The following is a 20,280-nucleotide window of genomic DNA, read 5'->3' as shown; positions in this document are numbered from 1 at the left end:
AGAGTTTTTTATTCGCTTTTTTTTTGTTAGGGTTAGTCATGGGCAAGATTCAAAAACGTCGGGAAAAAATATTTTGAAATAAAAAAAACTGGCACAGCTAAACAAAATGGAGGCTATATTTACAATCAAAATACTAGGCCTGTATGATATAAATCGACAAAGACTAAAACAAAGAATAGATTCTCTATCATTTGTGTTAGTTATGTAAACACACAAGTTTCAGTTAGTTATTATATTTTATAAAGCTTCATTTACATTTTTTTATTTCAGTTAACCAAAGTGTTTTTTTTTTTTTTTTCAATTCTAGTTTTAGTTATTTCATTAGTTTTAGTCATCTATAAGTAGAGTCCTGCACACTGTCTTCACTTCACAACAGAAATACTGATGAAGGTCCGAGCAACCAGAGCGCTGTATCTGCATTCAACTATTTTTAGCGGTGCCAACCGCTCTATACGTGGCTTTGACTCGGTGTCTGTGTGTGTGTCTGTGTGTCTGTCTGTGTGTCTGTGTGTCTGTGTGTCTGTGTGTCTGTGTGTCTGTGTGTCTGTGTGTCTGTGTGTCTGTGTGTCTGTGTGTATGAGCCCGGGATGAGCACGGCAAAGAAGCAACACATACAAACACACGCACACGCACACACACACACACACACACACACACGGACTTGGAGATTGCCTATGCCATCTCTCCTCTCATTTGCCACACGTGCCACCGGTTATCAAAGAGGGGTCCAGGGACCCCCAGGGACGTCCGCCCGTATGAGCACGGGATGAGCACGGGATTTTAAACAGCTATAACTCCAGTTTGCAGCATGCCACCAAGTCCAAATTTGGTATGTGGACTTAGACCACCAATACGGGCCGAGCATGAATTGCTCAAGCCCCGCCCCCTCTGTCTTCCCATTGGCTGGCCTTTAAACAGCCATAACTCAAGTTCGCAGCATGCTACGGAGTACAAATTTTGGACATGGACTAAAACCACCAATAGGGACAAACTGTAATTACTTAAGCCCCGCCCCCTCTGTCTGCCCATTGGCTGGGCTTTAAACAGCCATTATTCCAGTTTGCAGCATGCTACCAAGTACAAATTTGGTAAGTGGACTCAGACCACCAATAGGGACGAACTGAAATGAGTTAAGCCCCGCCCCAAAGGCACCGCTTCCTTCACACAGGGTGTGATTTTTATTGTTGTAAGTGAAGACAGTGTTTCAAGTGGCATTTCTTCCTGGGCCAAGTGGGAATCTACGTGGACAATTTCACAGAAATCGCATGCTCCGTTTATGATTTCAGGCATTTTGTCCAAAACGAACCAATCCTGCAAACTTTGGAAGCCAATCTTAGCCAATCAGGATGGAATATGGAAAATCGGACAGATCCGTGTTGATCACATGACTATAGAGATACGAGTGTGTACCGATTCGCGTGTTGTTTGGACCAAATCTGTAGGAGTAATATCCAAAAATGTGTTTTGCAAAAGTCGGCCTCATGGTGGCGCTATGACAGGCTGATCTGAAAAATGTGGGGCAGAGGTTCTGCTGTGGCATCCAGGGAGTGTGTGTGCACAGTTTCACAGCGACCGGGCCAACGGTGGCGGATATTAGCTGCTCGCAGACAGAAGGACGGACGTAGCCTCGCTTGGCCAGAGTAGACAATATCACACGACACACTGCGTGGATATTAGTCTGGTCCCTATCAACGATAGATTTTTTTCCAAGGGGCGATTACAAAAAGATCCAAACGGACTCTATTGGTTAGACCTAAAACCAATCAGAGCAGTGCTTCCTGCTACGTCACACACAAGCGCCGGTGCTGAAATAGTAAACAATAAGACCATTACTGCATCAAAGCAATCAACAAACTATACTATAAAAACTGGTCAAACATCGGCCAAATTGTCAAATGATATAAGAAAGAGGAAAAAATTGTGAATGTAGCCGATCTACAGAGCTTGTAGATCGGCTACTTTCACAATATTTGTCTGTGGAATCGAGTCAAACTAAGTGTAATGCCTCAACTCAAATAGGATTATTTTGTGGGGGTCCCCACCCTGGTGGAATGTGATTATTTAACCAGAGGTTCAGACCAGCCTAGGGCTGTGTAGGGCACACAGAGAAGAAGTTTGCCTTCCATTAAACATGCAATCATCTCATTCTGACTGTTCAGTTGGATGACTGGGGACATCTTTAGGGTTTATCTTTGTTGAATCTAAGGGACCACAATGGAAAGCTGTAGGCTTTTTTACGGCATCCTTTTGATTACCATGGGTCAGATGTATGTTACGTGTGCCATATGTTTTATTTCTTGATCAATAAAGATATCAATCAATCAAGGTGCAATGTAAAAGTAATGTCCTCTGCTTCCAGGAAGTTCAGAAATAAACAATGCACATTATAACACAGTTATCTCCCACAAGGGGTCCCCAACAAAATGTGTTAATATAGTCACAATTTGTCACAATTATTTTCACCACTTTAACCATATTTTATACTTTGGCTATTCAAAAATAGCAGATATACAAGCTCATACTGTAGATAGCTTGTAGATTATGCTATTTTTGAAAAATCGTGAACATCTGTGCACATTTATCATATATATTTTTAAGTGAACATTTTTAAACTAAAGTATTTGCTTTTGGAGGTCTCTGGCACAACATCTTTTTGAGATGGGGGTCCGCAGCCATATACAATCATTTTGGGAGTCCTTGACATGAAAAGGTTTGAGAACCACTGACATAAGCATCAGATAGCTGCCTGGCAGTGAAAGGGTTTAGGGAATAAAATAAGTTTACAGGCAGGAGAGATTTATGATTTGGACATGAGAATGTGACAACTGACATGATGGGCCGGTGATCAGACAGACAACAAGGTGGAGAGTATGACCATGATGACGTGTATGTCAAATCTAATCATGATCATAAATGCAAAACTGTGGAAAATAGTCTACCTCTAAATTCAGGGTCCCCACGGTCATGAAATTCCTGGAAATATTTTGAAAAAAAAAAAAAAAAAATCCAGTACTGGAAAAGGTTTGAAATTGATCAAACATCATCAAAGGTCCTGGAATTTATCAAGGGTCCTGGAAAAATATTTGGCTATGCATTGTTTTTGGCTATTGATTTTGTTAAAACAAAACATTTTCATAATCATGAATAATATTACACGAAATATGTAACATAAGTAGTTTTTCGCCGAACTGGCTGTGTGACGGCAGCCTAATGTATGTCTCAAACTTTATTTTTGCTACACTGCCTATCTTTGGGCATTCTACATAGGAGTAAGAGACACATTATTGCGCCGAATGATTGTTATATAGGCCTGGAAATTGGGCTAAATATTCTGGAAAAGTTTTGGAAAAGTTTTGGAAATTCATTGCTAAAAATGTGTGGGGACCCTGTAAATTCTTCATTAAAGATTTGACCACTGAGGCCCTATATACTTCGTCGTATGAAGTACAGTATATAGCGAAAATAGCCCTACTACAAGCTCAAAATGTGTTGCATTGCGACATATACAGACAGAACTTACAGCACAAGGTACAATGGTACGTGAGTGCTTTTAAATTAAGTTTACCCAGCCAAAATTAATTTGGCCGGGTTTCCCAAAGCAATTTCAGGTCGTATGTAGCTTACGCAGCTGCGTAAGAGCCTCCACGCAGCTGCGCATTAGCAACCCCGCTATGCACTACCTTCATTAGTAGCAGCTGGTTGTAAGTTACGTGCTATATAACTGGCTTCGGGGAAACACCACTGTCGTAGGTTCTCAAGAGCACGGCGTTACGTGTCTGCCAATCTGGCTTCGGGAAACCGCACGTTTGTCTTTAAAAGGAAAGCATGCCTCGTTTGTAAAATAAAGCTTCAATTTCAATTTGTGATGCATAATGGAACTGGTGTGCTGATACAGTATGATACTCTGCATCACTGGGCCAATATCACACACAACCTCAATTATAACTTATCTTCATTTAATTGGTCCGACTCCTTGCTAATACTCATAATAAGATGGCACCATTTCTGTCTACTCACACTGTACTACTGTGTCTCAGAGTCAGAGGAGGACTTTGGCCAGTTCAGAAACCTGCCTACATCATCGGTTGGCAGGTTTGATCATGTCAAACAAGATGTCAAACTGTTTTAAAAATAATAATAATAATTGTGCAAGAAGAATGGCTACAGTATTTCAGTATAACTTTCCAGTATAACTTCCAGTAAGAGAAAGGCTGTAGTTGCAATTAGCTTGGAATCCCCATCGATGTTCTCACCCACCTCTAGACACAGAGTGAGTAGACAGAAATGGTGCCATCTTATAATGAGCATTAGTGAGGACCAATTAGGCTTCATGAAGATGTGGTTGAAAATGGGTGAAGTGGTCCTTTAATGCCAGTAGTGCAGTCCATAAAGTCAGCGTCCCTCCCTTGCTGCACGCACCATGGCTTTGATATAAAGCTGTTCATTTTGACATATCACGGATTGAAATATCCATGCTCATAAAATAATCCCTGGTTTACAGGCCACATTTCCTTTTAATGTATTTCTATTCTGTTGTGTACTTGTGGTGCTGGTAACGATGTGGGCGCCGTCAGTATTACATGTGTTTATCCAATGCCTGGCATACTGTATAAGAGAATAAGTATTTACAGCATGGAAACCCACCCGCTGCTTGTTTGTGCCTCAAGGTTATGCAGGCTTATACAGTGGTGGAATGTAATGAAGTACATACTCAAGTACTGCATTTGAGTACAATTTTAAGGTGCTTTCACCTTAGCCTACATGAGCATGTCCATTTTTCAGTACTTTATCCTTCTTACTCCACTTTAGTGACAAGTTACTTTATAGATTTAGAATATTACTACAAAAACATACATTAACCAATTAAGCCTCATTTTATACTTTGTCTTTTCAAAAATAGCAGATCTACAAGCTCACAACGTGTCGCCATAAGATGTGTTCTCAGCTATTTTCGAAAAAAGTTTGCTACATTTTTACTTTTATACTTTTCCTACTTCCTACTTTAAGTTTTAGTTTGATGTTAATACTTCTGTACTTGTATTACAGAAGTATTTTGACAGAAGTCAAATTTTTAATACAGAACTTTTCCTTGTAACATAGTATTTCTACATTGTGGTATTGCTACTTTTACCTCAGTAAAAAAAAACATCTGAATCTACTCCACCACAGGCCCATACACAGACGAGCTGGAATGATGCACCTGTCAACATTGAACTGCAACCCGCCCGGCGAGAGACCACCGCGCGGCCGCTGCAAAGGCCGCGACCGCAGCGAGAGCCCGCGCCAGATGACAACCAGACCCCTGCTTTGCACCATCCTGTCCTCGCAGCCTCTGACGCAATGTCACAGGGAACATGGGCTCATTCCAGGGGATCAAATGAAAGCCGTGCAGTCCCTTTTACAGAGATACAAAAGTCACCCGTCGAAAGCCCCGCGGAGGGCGAGAAGACCCCGGGGTGTAACGTTTCACCCACTGTCCCACAGTGTCAAGTTGAGAAAGCTATAAAAGCCGTAGAACAGACAGAAATACAAGTTGACGAGAAACTAGAGGGTAATAAGTTAACGTCACAAGTACATGGAGACACTTTGGGCCCCGCTGGAAAGAAAGCTACGATGGAAACTGACTTGCCACTAAATACAAGTGAGCATGCTAAAACAGAAAGCACAATAGGTGATATGAGAAAGGAAGCCAGTGATATTACCATGGCGGATGTGTCTAATATTGAAATGGATAAGAATGACCCTGTGTTAAAAAAGACAGAGGATGTCCCCAAATCACCTAATTTTAACCCAGAGAAACCAAAGATCCAAAAGAGAAACTTGTTGGAGCAGCGAGATGAATTCAAGGAAATCCCAACACCCGTTTCCGAAGTCATATCCATAGCCGAACTGTTGAGAGCGCAAATGAAAGCTCTCGGCTCCTCTGTGTCAACTATGTCACCAACTTCTGCTGAAGATGAACAATGTCCCACTGCACCCCAAGTACAAATGACCACAGAGAGGAGGCAGGAATTAGCAAGTGGCCACAGAGAATGTAGACTGGAGGCAGAAAAGCCCAAACCTGACAGGTTAATGAAGATGAGCGTTGATTCTAGTCCTGCTTCAAACATAAAATCGGAACATTTACAGGCTCATCATAGAATAGTTAAAGCAGAACGTGAGCCGATACAATCCCCAAATGCCCCATCTCCAAACACAGAGAGTTTAAAAATCCCTCCTGTGATCCCTCCTATCGCTGTCACAGATGCCGACAGCACTTTAAAAAACGCAATAATACTTCCTGGCAGCACAGCAAAGGAAAATGACAGCGTCATGGACACTGACCAGGTTTCTGTAGCATCTGCACTCGTTCCCCTGAAAGATAATCCTGACATTTGCCTTTTAGGGGCTGAAAATGTCAAAATAAATGTCTCTCGCTCGGCTCCAAAGCAGCACACGGCGGATAAAGTTTCCCTAACTTCAAATCCGTCGGTGATCATTGTCCCAGAACACAGAATGCCACCGGCAAACGCCGAAATAGAGATGAGTTCCGTGCACTCACCGAGAGTGATTTCTGTTCTGGAGCATGATACAGAGATAAACTGTCATAGCAAAGACACAGAACTTCAAAATCAAAATGCTGCCCTAAACACAGACATTATCAATGAAGGCCATTCGACGAGCACCACAAAAAGCGGTCTTGGCACTGAAACACACATGCTTAATTTTCCACATATTAAACAGGATATATCTCGCTCTATGGCTGAGGACCTTTCAAAGACTGCTTCGTTATCTCTCCTTTCAGACACTGAAACAAACATTTCACGGCGATCAAACTCGCCCGTGCTTATGACCCCAGAACTCAGGAAACCACTGGCAGATGTAGTTACAGAAAGGTATTCTGTACATAACAGCACTGATGGCCAGAAACTATTTCACTGTAAAGATCTAGTCTTTTCTCAAAATGTAAACCCAGAGACGCAAGTCATCAGGGAAACCCAAGCCACGCTCTTAGGCCAGCATAAAGAACACAAGCCAAACATTAATGGTTTACAAACTATACAGTTATTGGCTACGGAAAGTGTAAGTAAGGCTGAATTGCAAGAGGTGAATGTTGGACTTATCCAACAACACAGTTATGTATCAGCGGCAGACGAATCTTCAGAGATTGCTTCTTTAACTCCCGATACTGAAGATAACCCGCTGTTGAGGAAGGGAAATGGTACGCCCCCCATCCCCTCTGCAACCCCGCAAGAATTGGCCTCTGGTGCCCGACGCAAAATCTTCACTCCTAAACTGCAAACGGAGGACACTGAGACTGCGTCTCCCTCAGATAACCAGCCTCAGAAGGATGAGGCGTCCACCAAGAGCAACACGCTTTGCCCCGGCCCGGAGAACATCCCTGTGTCCCCGAGTCTGTCACGACGGTCCCCTCTACTTCAGCCCGGTGGCCAGCGAACACCTCCAACAGAGAGGCGTTCTCCTCTGCTGAGCCGGAGGAAGCTGGCCGTGGATGTTGCAGAACCACAACCAAGCCAAGAGTCCATTCAGCAGATACCCACTGTCCAGACAGACGAGAAACCAGCAGGGAAGGACAAACAAGACCCATTCAAAGGTAAAATAAAACAACTAACAACAACAACACTCTGTCTGACTGTCTCTGTATCCATCTTTCTATCTCGATGTAAAGCGTCCTTGGGTCTCTTGAAAGGCCCTACATACATTTAATATATTATTATTATTATCATTATTATTATTATTATTATTATTATTATTATAAAACTGGAAATAAATACATTTACCATGATGACATATATCCTTCATTAGTCTCGCGTAGTCTCAGCGATCTCCACCTACTGATATGTCTGGGGAAATCGAAATTCAATGTGTGGGCCAGAACAGAGGAGAAAACTTAAATCCTGATACGTCCCAATATGAAGGACCTCCCTAAAGTCTTTGCACTGGTTCTGTGATGCTGTAGCTATCACCTGATGTATCAGTTAGCGGATATCTCTTGTCATCTGGGCTAGCCCAGTTCTTCGTGTGTTTACAATTTTTGATTTTCAGTGGAAAACGTTCTTATGATAGTATCTTATACTGTATGCCTCATATTGACTTAAGAGTCAGCAAATGCAATTTGAATGCATTGTATTTATTTTGGAAAATGTGCAGTTGAAAACAGCTTTTATTGTTGATGCATTGTTGCTGGACTCTGTGCCAGGCAGTGCAGATAGAATCTGAGGCTGCCGCATGCTTTGAGGAAGAGGTCTTAATTAACAAATTGAGTCATTATCGGGTGCAGTTTTCTTTGGCTGACCTTCAGTGGGAAGTAACCCCCCCCCCTCAAATCCTCCCCATGGCCTCGGATCATTTGCTTTGGCTCTGTCTGCCGTGAAAGCGACCCATGCTGGTGCTGATTAAGTAGACAGGCTTAACGGACGCATCGCACATTAAGGAAGCTGATAGCTTAAGCCTGATTCATTCTTAGTTGCACGCTGGTGTCGCACGGCAAAAATAGCAGATCTACAAGCACACAATGCGTTGCAGTGCGATGCGTTGTGAGCTTGTAGATCAGCTATTATCGTCATGTGGCACGATGCGCCACCAAGCATAAATCAGGCATTAGAATGTGGATGAAACATTAGAAAGAGTATTATCTTTACCTCCACTGGGGTGTCCCCCCTCTCTCTGCCTGCTCCTCACAGCTCCTCAGGTCATCCGTAAGATTAGGGGAGAGCCCTTCTCGGACGCCTCGGGACACTTGAAACTGTGGTGCCAGTTCTTCAACGTGCTCGCTGACTCCACGATCAGATGGTGCAGGGATGAAGTGGAGGTCGCTCAGCTTGAAAGAAGGTACACTGGTGTGAGCTGGAGTGTGGTGACTGGTGAGATATCTTCACTAGTTGCTCCAAATAGAAATGGGTATTCCAGAAATAGCTCCCCATTGACTTGATAAAACAGCTGTTAAAGTTTTTAGCATATAAACAGACATATACAAAGCTGATTCTGCCAACATTATAACATCACAAAACCCAGTACAGCATTTTCAAAATCTAGATTGGGATGTAAAAAGAAAATGGAGTAACAAAGTGTAATTGTGCTATAGGCTACTGTTGTTTTACATACAGATAATTGGATCAAGGGCCGCTCTAAAGACTTTAGATTGGTTCTGCAATGCATTTGTTTTTGTTTTAACTCTCTAATTGTTTCCACCCATTTGGTGTAGCCAATTATTTTTTTACCCCTTTTTCCTCCCAATTTAGTCATTATGCCAATTACTGTAAAAAATACTGCTGTTGTAGCCTACTGTTGGCTCACCTGCCTGTGAGGAGCCCTCACCGGGAGGACTCGCAGTGACAACAATCTACCTCCCCACCTGGCCAATTGTGTTTGTATAGACAATCGGCAAGCCGGGTGCACCACAGTGTGGCTTTGAACCCGTAGATTCCACGTGGTGGGCAGGTACTTTACCCCCGCACCACGAGTGCCCTATTTCTACCCAGTTTTGGTAATGAAGGCTAGTCTCTAGTTGAGTGAAATGTTCAGAGACTAACTTGTGAGTCCGTATTAGTCATTTTGTCTCTCCTGGCTAGCATCTGGAAGGATTTTAGGATGTTATACAGTAGGTGTCAAATATCTCTTCTTAGACTAAAAGGTTTTAATTTGTTAAATGACACACATACTGTAAAATATAGTCTGCATGTTTTATGTGATATTATGTGATTGGAATAAATAGAATAATCATAGGAGTCTTCTGTTTATTTCTCAGTGCTGGGGATGAGACTCCAGTCAATCTAGCCATTGTCCAGGCCTCCAGCAGAGATTGTGGGGTTTATGGGTGCTCCATCACAAACCAACATGGAACAGACTCAACAGACTTCTTACTGAGTGTGGACAGTATGTATTAATTTATCTTAACATAATATATTCCATGGGTCTTCAACTCAGGGTTATTACAGGGGGGCTGCCACATTCTTGTGTAATAGGATGTATTTATTTATTTTACGTCTAAAAATAACCATATATCATCAACATGAATTCAACATGTTTTTGGACAGATGATGTAAACAAACAAACAAATTAATTAATTATGATAGTGATGTCAAACGAATCTATGAATCCATCAAAGCTGCAGCATGGACAACCCATTCACTTAACAGACAAACATGTGGAATATTACAGTCAACAGACATTGATGCTAGCTTTGAAAGTCTCTTATCAAGATACATGGAAGGCTTTCTCAAAAACAAAAGGTTTTATAATAATTGTATACATCAATTAGTGAGGTTCCCTGTTTCATCTCTCTCTCTCAGCTAAGGGGACCGTGGCCTGAAAAACATTGAAGACCCCTGATTAATTTAAACAAACATCCAAACAGTTTGTCCATGTCTCATTGTGTTGTCTCTCTACCTCTCTCCACTTCAGTCTTGGCTGGAATGTTCCTGCGGGAGGAGCTTGGAGGTAAGATGAGTCATTTGTGTTTATTATGTCTTTATCAACATCAAATATTCATTTAATTGCAATGGTAGTAGAATAAGCAATATCGCAATGTAGAAATACTATGTTAAGTATAAGTAATTTACTACTTGAGTAAAAGTACAATTCAACAAGTACTTTAAGTACCAAAAGTATTAATTGTGCAGAATATCCCATTTCACAGTCAAGTATGAAAAACTGGTCAACTTTCGAAAATAGCAGATATACAAGGTTGTGATGCGACACGTCGTGACCTTGCAGATTGGCTATTTTTTAATAGACAGAGTATAGTGCTTTCTTGCTTGATGTATGTTTTGTAATAATAATCTAAATCTACAGTATCTTGTAACTACAGTTTTGAAATAATTGTAGTGGAGTAAAAACAACAATATATAAAATGATATAAAGAATTGACATACTCAAGTGAAGCAAAAGTACAGTACTTGAGTAAATGTACTTTTTTATTACTTTCTACCACTTGTTTGTGCCGTGCAGTTGGAGAGGAGATTGAAATGACACCACTGGTGTTGAGCAAGGGAGTGGCCGACGCGGGCATTTGGGCGAACAAATTCTTCGGCCGCATCATGATGCAGGTTATTATAGTTTTGAATTATTCATTACATTTATTTTTTCCGTTTTGACTTCATGTTTCCGTTAGTTCTAACTAGTTTTCAAAGAGGGTTTGGTAGTGTAGTTTAGTTTTTATTTTGAGAAAAGGCTTAGGTTTAAGTTTTTATTAGTTTTACTGTTAGTTTTTGTTATTCTTATTGTAATGTGGGATAGTCAGCGGCAAGATTCCAACAGCCAATCGCGATGTGACGTGTTGTGAGCTTGTGGATTGGAAATTTTAGCTATTTTTTAAATGAAAATATTGGATACTGACAAAGACTGACAAGGACATTTTTAGGACATTGTAGTTAGTTCTAGTTAGTTTCGTAAATACACAATATTTTTTTCAGTTATAACTATGGAATCAGAACAGACTCATAATTATGTGTCTCCGTAAAACAGATTTGTACTCTTTCACAATTCGTAACAAACAGTCTGTAAGTGTAGATTTGTACTTGTAAAATGCAATTTGTAAATATATATATATATAAATACATATATATATATATATATATATATATATATATATATATATATATATATATATATATATATATATATATTTATTTATTTATTTTTGCCTCGTTTTTATATTTTATTATTTATTTATTTCATGAAATGTTTTTTTATTTGTTTTGTTTTCGATTCCAGTTTTTGTTATTTTTAGTTAACTAATAGTGACCCTCATCATGACGCAGGAGTCCCACGTTGGTGAAGGTTGTTCTCGCAAAGCCTGGAGGGCAAAGGTCATCTACGGTCTGGAGCCTGTGTTCGAGTCCGGGACCACGTGCGTCATCAAAGTACGCAACGCCATTACGTACGGCGGGAAAGAGGAGAGGCAGCTGCTAGAGAAGAACCTGGAGGTTGTCCAACAGGCAAGTTAGAACTCTGTTTTTGTTGTCACAGCACACCTGCCAAGTCGCTGTCGGGTGGAAACCTTGTATGTCCAAAATCGTTACTTTTCAGCAAAAAAGAACCCATGTGTTCCAAATGCAAAGTGTCAAAAATGTCAAAAACTCTTTTAAATACAGTACTTTTCATTGCTTCAATGTTCATAAAACCCAGAGACAGACTTTTTTTAACCACTTTCATGTTCAAAATGGACGCGTTGTGAGGGTTTGAAATATGGAGGTACAAGGTGTCTGCCTGACAGTGTAACAACCTGTAACATTAAAGCTGCATTTTTTTTAAAGAATGAAATGTTATTTGAATCAATCTGTATGTTAGAGTATGTTAATACAATATAACCGGTTGGAGGCGGTCTCCCTACTCTTCCATTGAGACATTTAGACCCTGGTGTAGGACAGCTACTGGTAGACAAGTACTACTGCCTGAAGCTCATAATCATAATATCCCCCTTGGCCAAGTGGGGATGGCATCTTGGCTGCGCAATAAATGTTTGGTCTCTCATGTGGGAAAACCGAGTTCGAATCCAGGTCAGGATATAAAAATTACGGATTGCAGCATTCCTCAAGACTATGGAGTCAAGGATACATTTTTTTAAATTTATTTTATCATTTTGAATATACTATAACACTATAATCTCATTTGACTTTCCTCCAATCATCTACAACCAGGAATGCAGGATTCAGAACATGGCTCGAGAATACTGCAAAATATGTTCTGCTGAAGCCAGGGTGATTGAACACTTTGGTCCCACACTTGAGTGAGTATCCATAGGTTTGCTCGTGATAAACTATGGAATCAGAACAGACTCATAATTATGTGTCTCCGTAAAACAGATTTGTACTCTTTCACAATTCGTAACAAACAGTCTGTAAGTGTAGATTTGTACTTGTAAAATGCAATTTGTAAACTCCTGATTTATACGTAGTTGCGTACCGGTGTCACACACCGATAATAGTCAATCTACAAGCTGACCGTGGCTATTTTCGGTGCGTGACACGCATGATGGGCAACCAGGCGTAGTAATAATTTGCTCACCTTCGTTGTTACACAGAGTGATTCCAGTCTATCTGATGTACCGGCCAGCAAATACTGTCCCCCACGGCACAGTAGAAACTGATCTTAATGGACTCTACCAGAAATACTGTGTCGTGGACGCCAAAGGCAGGCTGGTCATGAGGACAGGCTCTGAGACAGAACAGAAGTGCTGCACCCTGCAGCATTGGATCCACCAGTGGACCAACGGCAATCTGCTGTTTATTCGGCTGGAAGGTATGGTTGAAAATTTAAATGTTAACTGTCCAGAGTACTGGGGTTTGGATCCATGTAAGGACTCTCTGAACTAATGGAATAGGCTACATCAAAGTTTATCAAATTAAAGACTGTGTAAGTGATTTGTTGTTGTTGTTAAAATAAGTGTGAAATATCTTTATATTACCATAGTAATGATTGATATAGGGTGTTTTTTTCAGTAACAGGGGTCTGCCTGTCTCTCCAGCTCTTTAGTAAACAGAAAATTAATTTTCATGTCGGGATACCAATTTCATTCAATCAGGAGAGAGAACTCAAGTTGGAATTGATGAAACAAAAACCAAAAATGACCATGACAAACGCTGAGGGGCCAATCCCAGATTACTTTTCAGCCTAATTATTTAAAAAAAAATCACACCCTGTGTGAAGGTAGCGGCGCCTTTGATACATTTAGTCATCGATATGTGTTTATAATGTGTTTATAGCCATGTGTCACGTGAAGCTTGACCAATCACTTTGTTGACGGGTCTGACCAATCAGAGCGTTGACGGGTCTGACCATTCAGAGCGTTGACGGGTCTGACCAATCAGAGCGTTGACGGGTCTGACCAATCAGAGCGTTGACGGGTCTGACCAATCAGAGCGTTGACGGTGAACACGGACAAAGTCAGGTATAGAGCGGCTAGCGCCGCTAAAAAACAGACCACAGAAAATCCACTGAATGTTCAAAGTTCAGTTTTTTGGGTGTAATTGAGGTCATAAAAAAAAAAGGTACAAAAATTAAAACAGTGAAAAGGAATGTCATAGAACCTTTAACTTTACAACTAAAATAAACTTTTTGATTTTGATTTAACCAAAAAATATAATTTACCCTACAGTACCTTCAAGTACAGCACCTTTAAGATATATGGCTACTCACTACATGCATGCCAGGGTTCATCAGGGATTGTGGCCACAATCTGAAAATATGTTTTTGTGTTAAAATGTTTTTAAAATATTCCACATTTTCCTAATTGTTTCCCCACATTGTTTTGAAAATAGCCAATGTATATAGAGTTAAAGTGGTTAAACTGATTTTTATGCAATATAACTTATTTAGCTGGGGATCCCCTGGAGCCCCCTCAAGGATCCCTGGGGGTCCCTGGACCCCACTTTGAGAACCCTTCACATTAGGGTATTCTGAGTAGTAATGCAAGCCAAATGTTGATGGAAATTACGGAGAAGCTTAATGTGTGTGACTAATGGGTGCATGGTCTCTGTAATATAACATAACAGATGTTTTCTTCGGAAAAACAGAAAGCTAACATAGCTGTGTATGATTATCTTGCAGGTGTCGACACCAGAATTACGAATGTTGCAATTTCAATCAAATCACCAGGGTGGGTAATATTATTTTTGTCAACTGTGAACACAACACCGAATATTGATAATGACTCTAAACAGAGTGCAATTTACATTTATACTTTTATTGTTTTATTACCAAAAAACAACAACAGCTGTGTCATTTTAGGCCCTCAATTGACTCATTTGGAAGGCTACCCGACAAGCCCCATTTCCTGTTTTTTTGGCCTCTCTGGCACATCATGTTTTGATTTTGTTTAGTTTTTTTGTATCTTACCATTCTAATGTATACTGTTCTATTTTCTCTTCCTTTCACAATGTGTTTTTAATTATGCGCAAATAAACTAAACTCAAACTAAATGTTAACTCTTACATTTCTAACTCGCGTTAGTCTCAGAGTATTGTACTGAGCAGAATTCCACCCCAGCCATTATTAAATCTACTTCATCACAATAAATATCTGAGTCACAATTTATGACTAGACGACTAAATCATAGTAGACTACTACTATACAGTGGTGGAAAGTAATTAAAGGGATATTTCACTTTCAAACGTGTTTGGGGTCATTTTAACATCTACTACATTGTGATTACCTCAGACCGTTTTTAAGTTGCTTGATTCAGTATTTAGATATTTGATATTCATTTTATTAGACATGCCCTATACAAATCCATTTTAACCATGTTGGATTCATTGAAAACACACGTCCTTGGTTCTGGTGACTAATATTGGCCTTCTAATACGAGAGGGGACCGTGTTTTCATATCTTTTTCGTTTTCAAAAAAACTATATCAAAAATAAATGGAAAAGGTCATTGAAAAAGGTCATTGAAAAAATGCATCATGCATTACAACAACATCCGTCACCAGAATCAAGTATAATAAAATATCTAAATACTGAATCAAGCAACTTAAAAAATGTCTGATGGTGCTCATAAAAAGGAGCTCATAAAAGCCTGAGTAGAAAGTGAAACATCCCTTTAAATACATTTAAAGGGAAACATCCCTTTAAATGTATTTACTTTGGTACTGCATTTAATGTTGATGTACTTTATTTGAGTATTTCCATTTTCTGCCACTTGATACATCATCTCCACTACATTTTGGAGGCAAATGTTTGTTTGTTTGATACTTTTAGTTACTTTGTAGATTGAGATAAACAATTAAAAAACAATCGCCATTGAGACGCAGAGAGAGTACACAGAAATTGTACCATCTTATAATGAGCTTAGTGAGGAACAGTTATATGAGGATAAGATTGAAAATGGGTGAAGTGCTCCTTTAAGTAATACTGTGTACCATTGCAGGTATCAAGGTCTGTCCGTCGCTGCAAACCCCAAGGTCTTTGAGCAGTTCACCTCCCAGCATCAGTGCAACTATTACTGCGGTCTGCTGGGCCTGCGGTCGCTGAAGGCCCTGGAATCCCTGCAGACCCCGGCCAGGGCCAAGGGCCCCTCCAGGAGCCCGTTACTCCAACGGAAGCTGGCTGCCGGCTCCTCCAGCCCCCAGCCTGGCAGAAAAGCCGCCGGCAGCCCCAGGCTGCCGAGGAAGTCGGAATCGAATCAGGATAAGACTGCCGCTAAGCAATAAGCCATGGTGAGTCACCTATGGATCTTGTGTTGAGGCCAAATAAAGGGGACTAGATACTTTAAAATAGTCCAACTGACGTCCGAACCTTTTTTCGTCTGGCTGATCCGAAGAAAGTTCAGAGAGGCCCATCCTAAGTTCTGAATAAATGTCATTTTGTAGTTTTTGCCTACCCTGTCCTAACTAGGTTTGGCTGTTCGGAATGAACCAGGCTTAAGTGTCTGTTGTCATCGAATGCCACTGATTTTCTCAGTGGATCACTATCTTGATGAAATGTTAATGATTTTCTCAGTGGATTACTACACTATCTTGATGAAATGTTACTGATTTTCTCAGTCGATTACTACCTTGATGAAATGTTGCAGTTTTTTTCAAAGGCGTGAATCCTGAACTGGATTTGACATGTCTTGGCTGGCCGTGTGAAGCTGGGAGCTAGTCTAAGAGAGAAGGCTGGTGACCCCTCCACAGAGCTGGCTATACCAGGACAGAAAAAAAGCCATACTAGAAGAAAAATGACGGAGTTGTTAACTACCACCATTCCTGGTCGTCACTGAATGTAGCTCGATTCCCTAACACGTTGCTTGAAGTGACAGCCACTGAAGACGTCTCTCCACACTGTAGAAAGTTGAAAATACTCTTGCAGTTAATCACTTGAACCCTAAATCGCAGAGGGCAATTTTTTTTTTGCAATGGCAGATTCGTCTGGTCCCAGGCTATCTTCTGGGGGCTAACATTCGGTGAAAATTGCAGATCTACAAGTTCACAACGCATCACGGTGCGACGCGTTGTGAACTATATTTAGTGTTGAGCGAATACCGGAGAGGGCTTAGTATAGACTGGATTTAGACTGGGTTTAAGTTGTTAAAACAGCTCTGTTTGCAGAAATGGAACTTTTAAAATGACATATAAGCATCCTTGTAATCTGCTAGGGTTTATATTATATCAATTTGAATATTTCTGTAGGTAAAATAAGGGTGAATCCCAAACTTGACTCAGGTCAATAACATTGTGCTGCATGGAATATCAAGGGCAAAGATAACTGTTGGCGCTGTCGGGGTGGAAACCTTGTATGTCCAAAACAGTAACTTTTCAAGAAAGGGAAAAGTGTTCCACTGGATCCAATGTAGTGTTTTTTGTTTGTTTGTTTTTTCCATTGGTTCAATGTTCATAAAACCCATTCACACACTTAAGCACTTTTTTTTTTAAATCCGAAATAGTGAAAATAGCAGATCTACAAGCTCACAACGTGTCGCATTGTAGATTGGCTATTTTTGCTACTTTTGAGCGACACTGTTGACAAAGTAGGGAATTAATTTATGGGGGGAAAGAAAACGTTAAAAGATGAAAAATGGTGGTAAGAGGTTTCCGCCTTACAGCAACGATATACTGTATTGATAGTGAATACATAATATAGGTCTGAAGTGACATTAAAGGTGCAGTAAGTGATTACTGCTCTATATTGCTGATATATTGTGATAGTAATCATTGCTATAGTGTTCAGTAACAGGGGTCTCCCCGTCTCTCCAGCTCTTTAGTAAACAGTAAATGTATTTCCAGGTCAGGATACCTATTTCAACCAATCAGGAAAGAGAAGTCAAAATGATACAGGATAAACAAGTGAAATTGGAATTGATGACGCAAGGAAATGAGCAGACGAAATTGGTACTGGAACACTATAAAAATTAAGCTGATAAATGGGTCCTCTCTCCTGATTGGATGAAATTGGCAACACACCTGAAAATGTATTTTGTGTTTATTAAAGAGCTGGAGAGACAGGCAGACCCCTGTTACTGAACAAACACTCTAGCAATGTCTAAAATATCACTATCTATATTTAAGTAAGTACAGTCCAATGGTGTGCGTGGTGCACAAACTTTTCTTTTTGTCTTTTCGTTTTAGTCCACTTGTAGTAGATACAATAATAATTCATAAGGCCTTATAAGGCCTTTGGCACTTGTATTATGAAGTCTGTGGTTGAGCTGTTGAGAGATTGTGTCAAGCCAAATGTAGCTTATCCATAAGACACTGTTGTACAGTGGTTAAATGGTGCTGTGCTTTCATACTGTCACAATGTATTTATTGCATTCTTAGGAACTGCAATTTTGAATGCAAATAAAATATTCATTTGTGGCTAATTCATCCGTCGATTCCGTCAAAGTATAAACCAACATTTCTGAGAGTGTCTCATGACAGAGTACATTTTCAATGTTGTTCTATAGATGTCGATTGATAGATAAATGGAGGCAAGGACGGATTAGCTATTGACTCTCAGGGGTCCTTGGGGGCAACCGGGCTGTGAGGCCATCGACAATTGACTAAAATGAAATGTATATAGGTCAATCAAATATCAAATATGTGGGCCCCTCCTCTGTATTTACAGCCGTGGTTATTACCGACTGTTATCCTGTATGATAATGTCTACAGGTGCTTTCTTGACCCACTCATGTCTTAAAACCCGAGCAGTGTGTTTGCGTGCTGTGCCAACCTGACCGTGGTCGGTAGCAAGCAGGGGCAGGTGGGGGGGGCCCTAAAAGATGATCGTCCGGGGGTCCCGCGTGGGGGTTAATCCGTCCCTGTATGGAGGGGGCTATAAATCCTCATCCAACTGTAACTCTGAGGGTGTGCAAATGGAACCATTTGGGTCCACTTGCACACCCTCAGAGTTAAATAAACACTCTTTTACTGTGAGATCACAGGCATTCTGCCTTGGCTGTCTGGCATTCATTTCCATCTAAGTTCTTTGTCTGCAAAGGTAAATAACTCATGTTATCTCGGTGACCTCTGTAACCTGAGAGGGCTCAGTCATGCTGCTGCCTGTCATCACATTTATGTGACATACTGCACCACAGCGGCTAGGAATAGGACGGCTATATCTGACTCCACGGCTGATAACTCACATTCTTAATGTTGTGACTACTTCAGACATGCAACATTTGTTGTTGAGCTTTTTTATTTTTATTTTTTTCTAAAGGTGCTTTAATGGTTTGTTTAGTTCTTTTGTGAAAACAATGTTTTGTGTTAAAAAATAAAATCTATATATTCTGATATCATTGCTATAGTATAGAATGTTTGTTCATTAACAGGGATCTCATTTTTCTCCAGCTCTTTAATGAATAAAATACATTTTCAGGTGGGTTGCAAATTTCATCGAATCAGGAGAGAGAATCAGCTTCAACATAGTGTTCCAGTTTTTTTGTTACACTTCCAATTTAATTGTTTGTGTATTCTGCATGAGTTCTCTCTCCTGATTGGATGGAATTGGTATCCCAGCCTGAAAATGAATATTATGTTGACTAAAGAGCTGGAGAGACGGGGAGACCCCTGTTACTGAACAAACAATGTAGGTCTGTCTACAATGATTACTGTCAGAATACAGAGCTATTTAACACAACGGGCACCAGTCTAGTTTACTTAAAAAATCTACATTGGTCAAATCAGTATCTGCAAAAATAATCCAGTTATTTTTTGGCCAGTGTTTTATTCTATATATTTGAATGTGAAGCTGAAAAATCAATTTGTGATGATTGAAGGCTGCAGTTTCAATCAGTGTTTTGCGGGGAAGCTTTCTAAAGGGTCTGTAGAACATATAAAAGCAAACAATAAGTAGGAACATTTTAACATACAAAATTCATGTTTACATTTAAGTTGTTGCTCAGTTGCTCTAACCTGTATGTGAACCAGTGGGACTAATAAATCAGGTAATAAGAATGCATATTATTATTATTATTATTATTAAGTTTGACAGAATCCCAGTTACTGTATAGGCTAACAGGTAAACCCTAGTGAATTCGATAGAGGTAATTTAGGTATCGATAAGTTTCAGATATCAGATATCGGCCAAACTTTCAATATCATGCATCCTAATTGTAACATCTAGGACTAGGTAATAGACATCAACATTGCTTTTGCAATATGAATTTGAGCCACAATAATGACGCTTCAAATATATTTCAGGATAAATAAACACATCTATGTTTTGGCCAGGTCTCACTTGCAAAAGAGGTCTCGAACCTAAGTGTGACTCTCCTTGTTAAATAAAGGTTACATACTATGTATATTGATTGTATGTAGGCTAGTATCCAGGGACAAGGCTGGTGAAATGGACCTATCAAGAGCAGGTAAACCCTTCAGAA

General features: G+C 40.2%; 1 protein-coding gene across 3 annotated transcripts in view; it reads left to right on the top strand.

Moving 5' to 3' along the window:
* LOC311042045 (alpha-protein kinase 3-like) overlaps positions 1-17,346 on the top strand; it is a 29,029-nt gene extending 11,683 nt beyond the window's left edge. For all 3 annotated transcript variants that reach the window (XM_084052573.1, XM_084052574.1, XM_084052575.1), the window contains 10 exons: positions 5,170-7,594; positions 8,685-8,832; positions 9,749-9,876; positions 10,405-10,440; positions 10,951-11,048; positions 11,763-11,939; positions 12,642-12,730; positions 13,025-13,242; positions 14,551-14,599; positions 15,868-17,346. In XM_084052573.1, the coding sequence (XP_083908699.1) occupies positions 5,170-7,594; positions 8,685-8,832; positions 9,749-9,876; positions 10,405-10,440; positions 10,951-11,048; positions 11,763-11,939; positions 12,642-12,730; positions 13,025-13,242; positions 14,551-14,599; positions 15,868-16,150 (3,651 nt within the window). In that variant the 3' untranslated portion in view covers positions 16,151-17,346. The remainder of the gene's footprint in view (positions 1-5,169; positions 7,595-8,684; positions 8,833-9,748; positions 9,877-10,404; positions 10,441-10,950; positions 11,049-11,762; positions 11,940-12,641; positions 12,731-13,024; positions 13,243-14,550; positions 14,600-15,867) is intronic.
* The last annotated feature ends 2,934 nt before the right edge of the window (positions 17,347-20,280 follow it).

The sequence above is a fragment of the Gymnoscopelus microlampas genome (assembly GCF_963454915.1).
Source record: "Gymnoscopelus microlampas genome assembly, chromosome: 1".
Classification (NCBI taxonomy): Eukaryota; Metazoa; Chordata; class Actinopteri; order Myctophiformes; family Myctophidae; genus Gymnoscopelus; species Gymnoscopelus microlampas.
The sequence above is the reverse complement of the archived record's forward strand: the minus strand, read 5'-3'. Positions and strand labels throughout refer to the sequence as shown.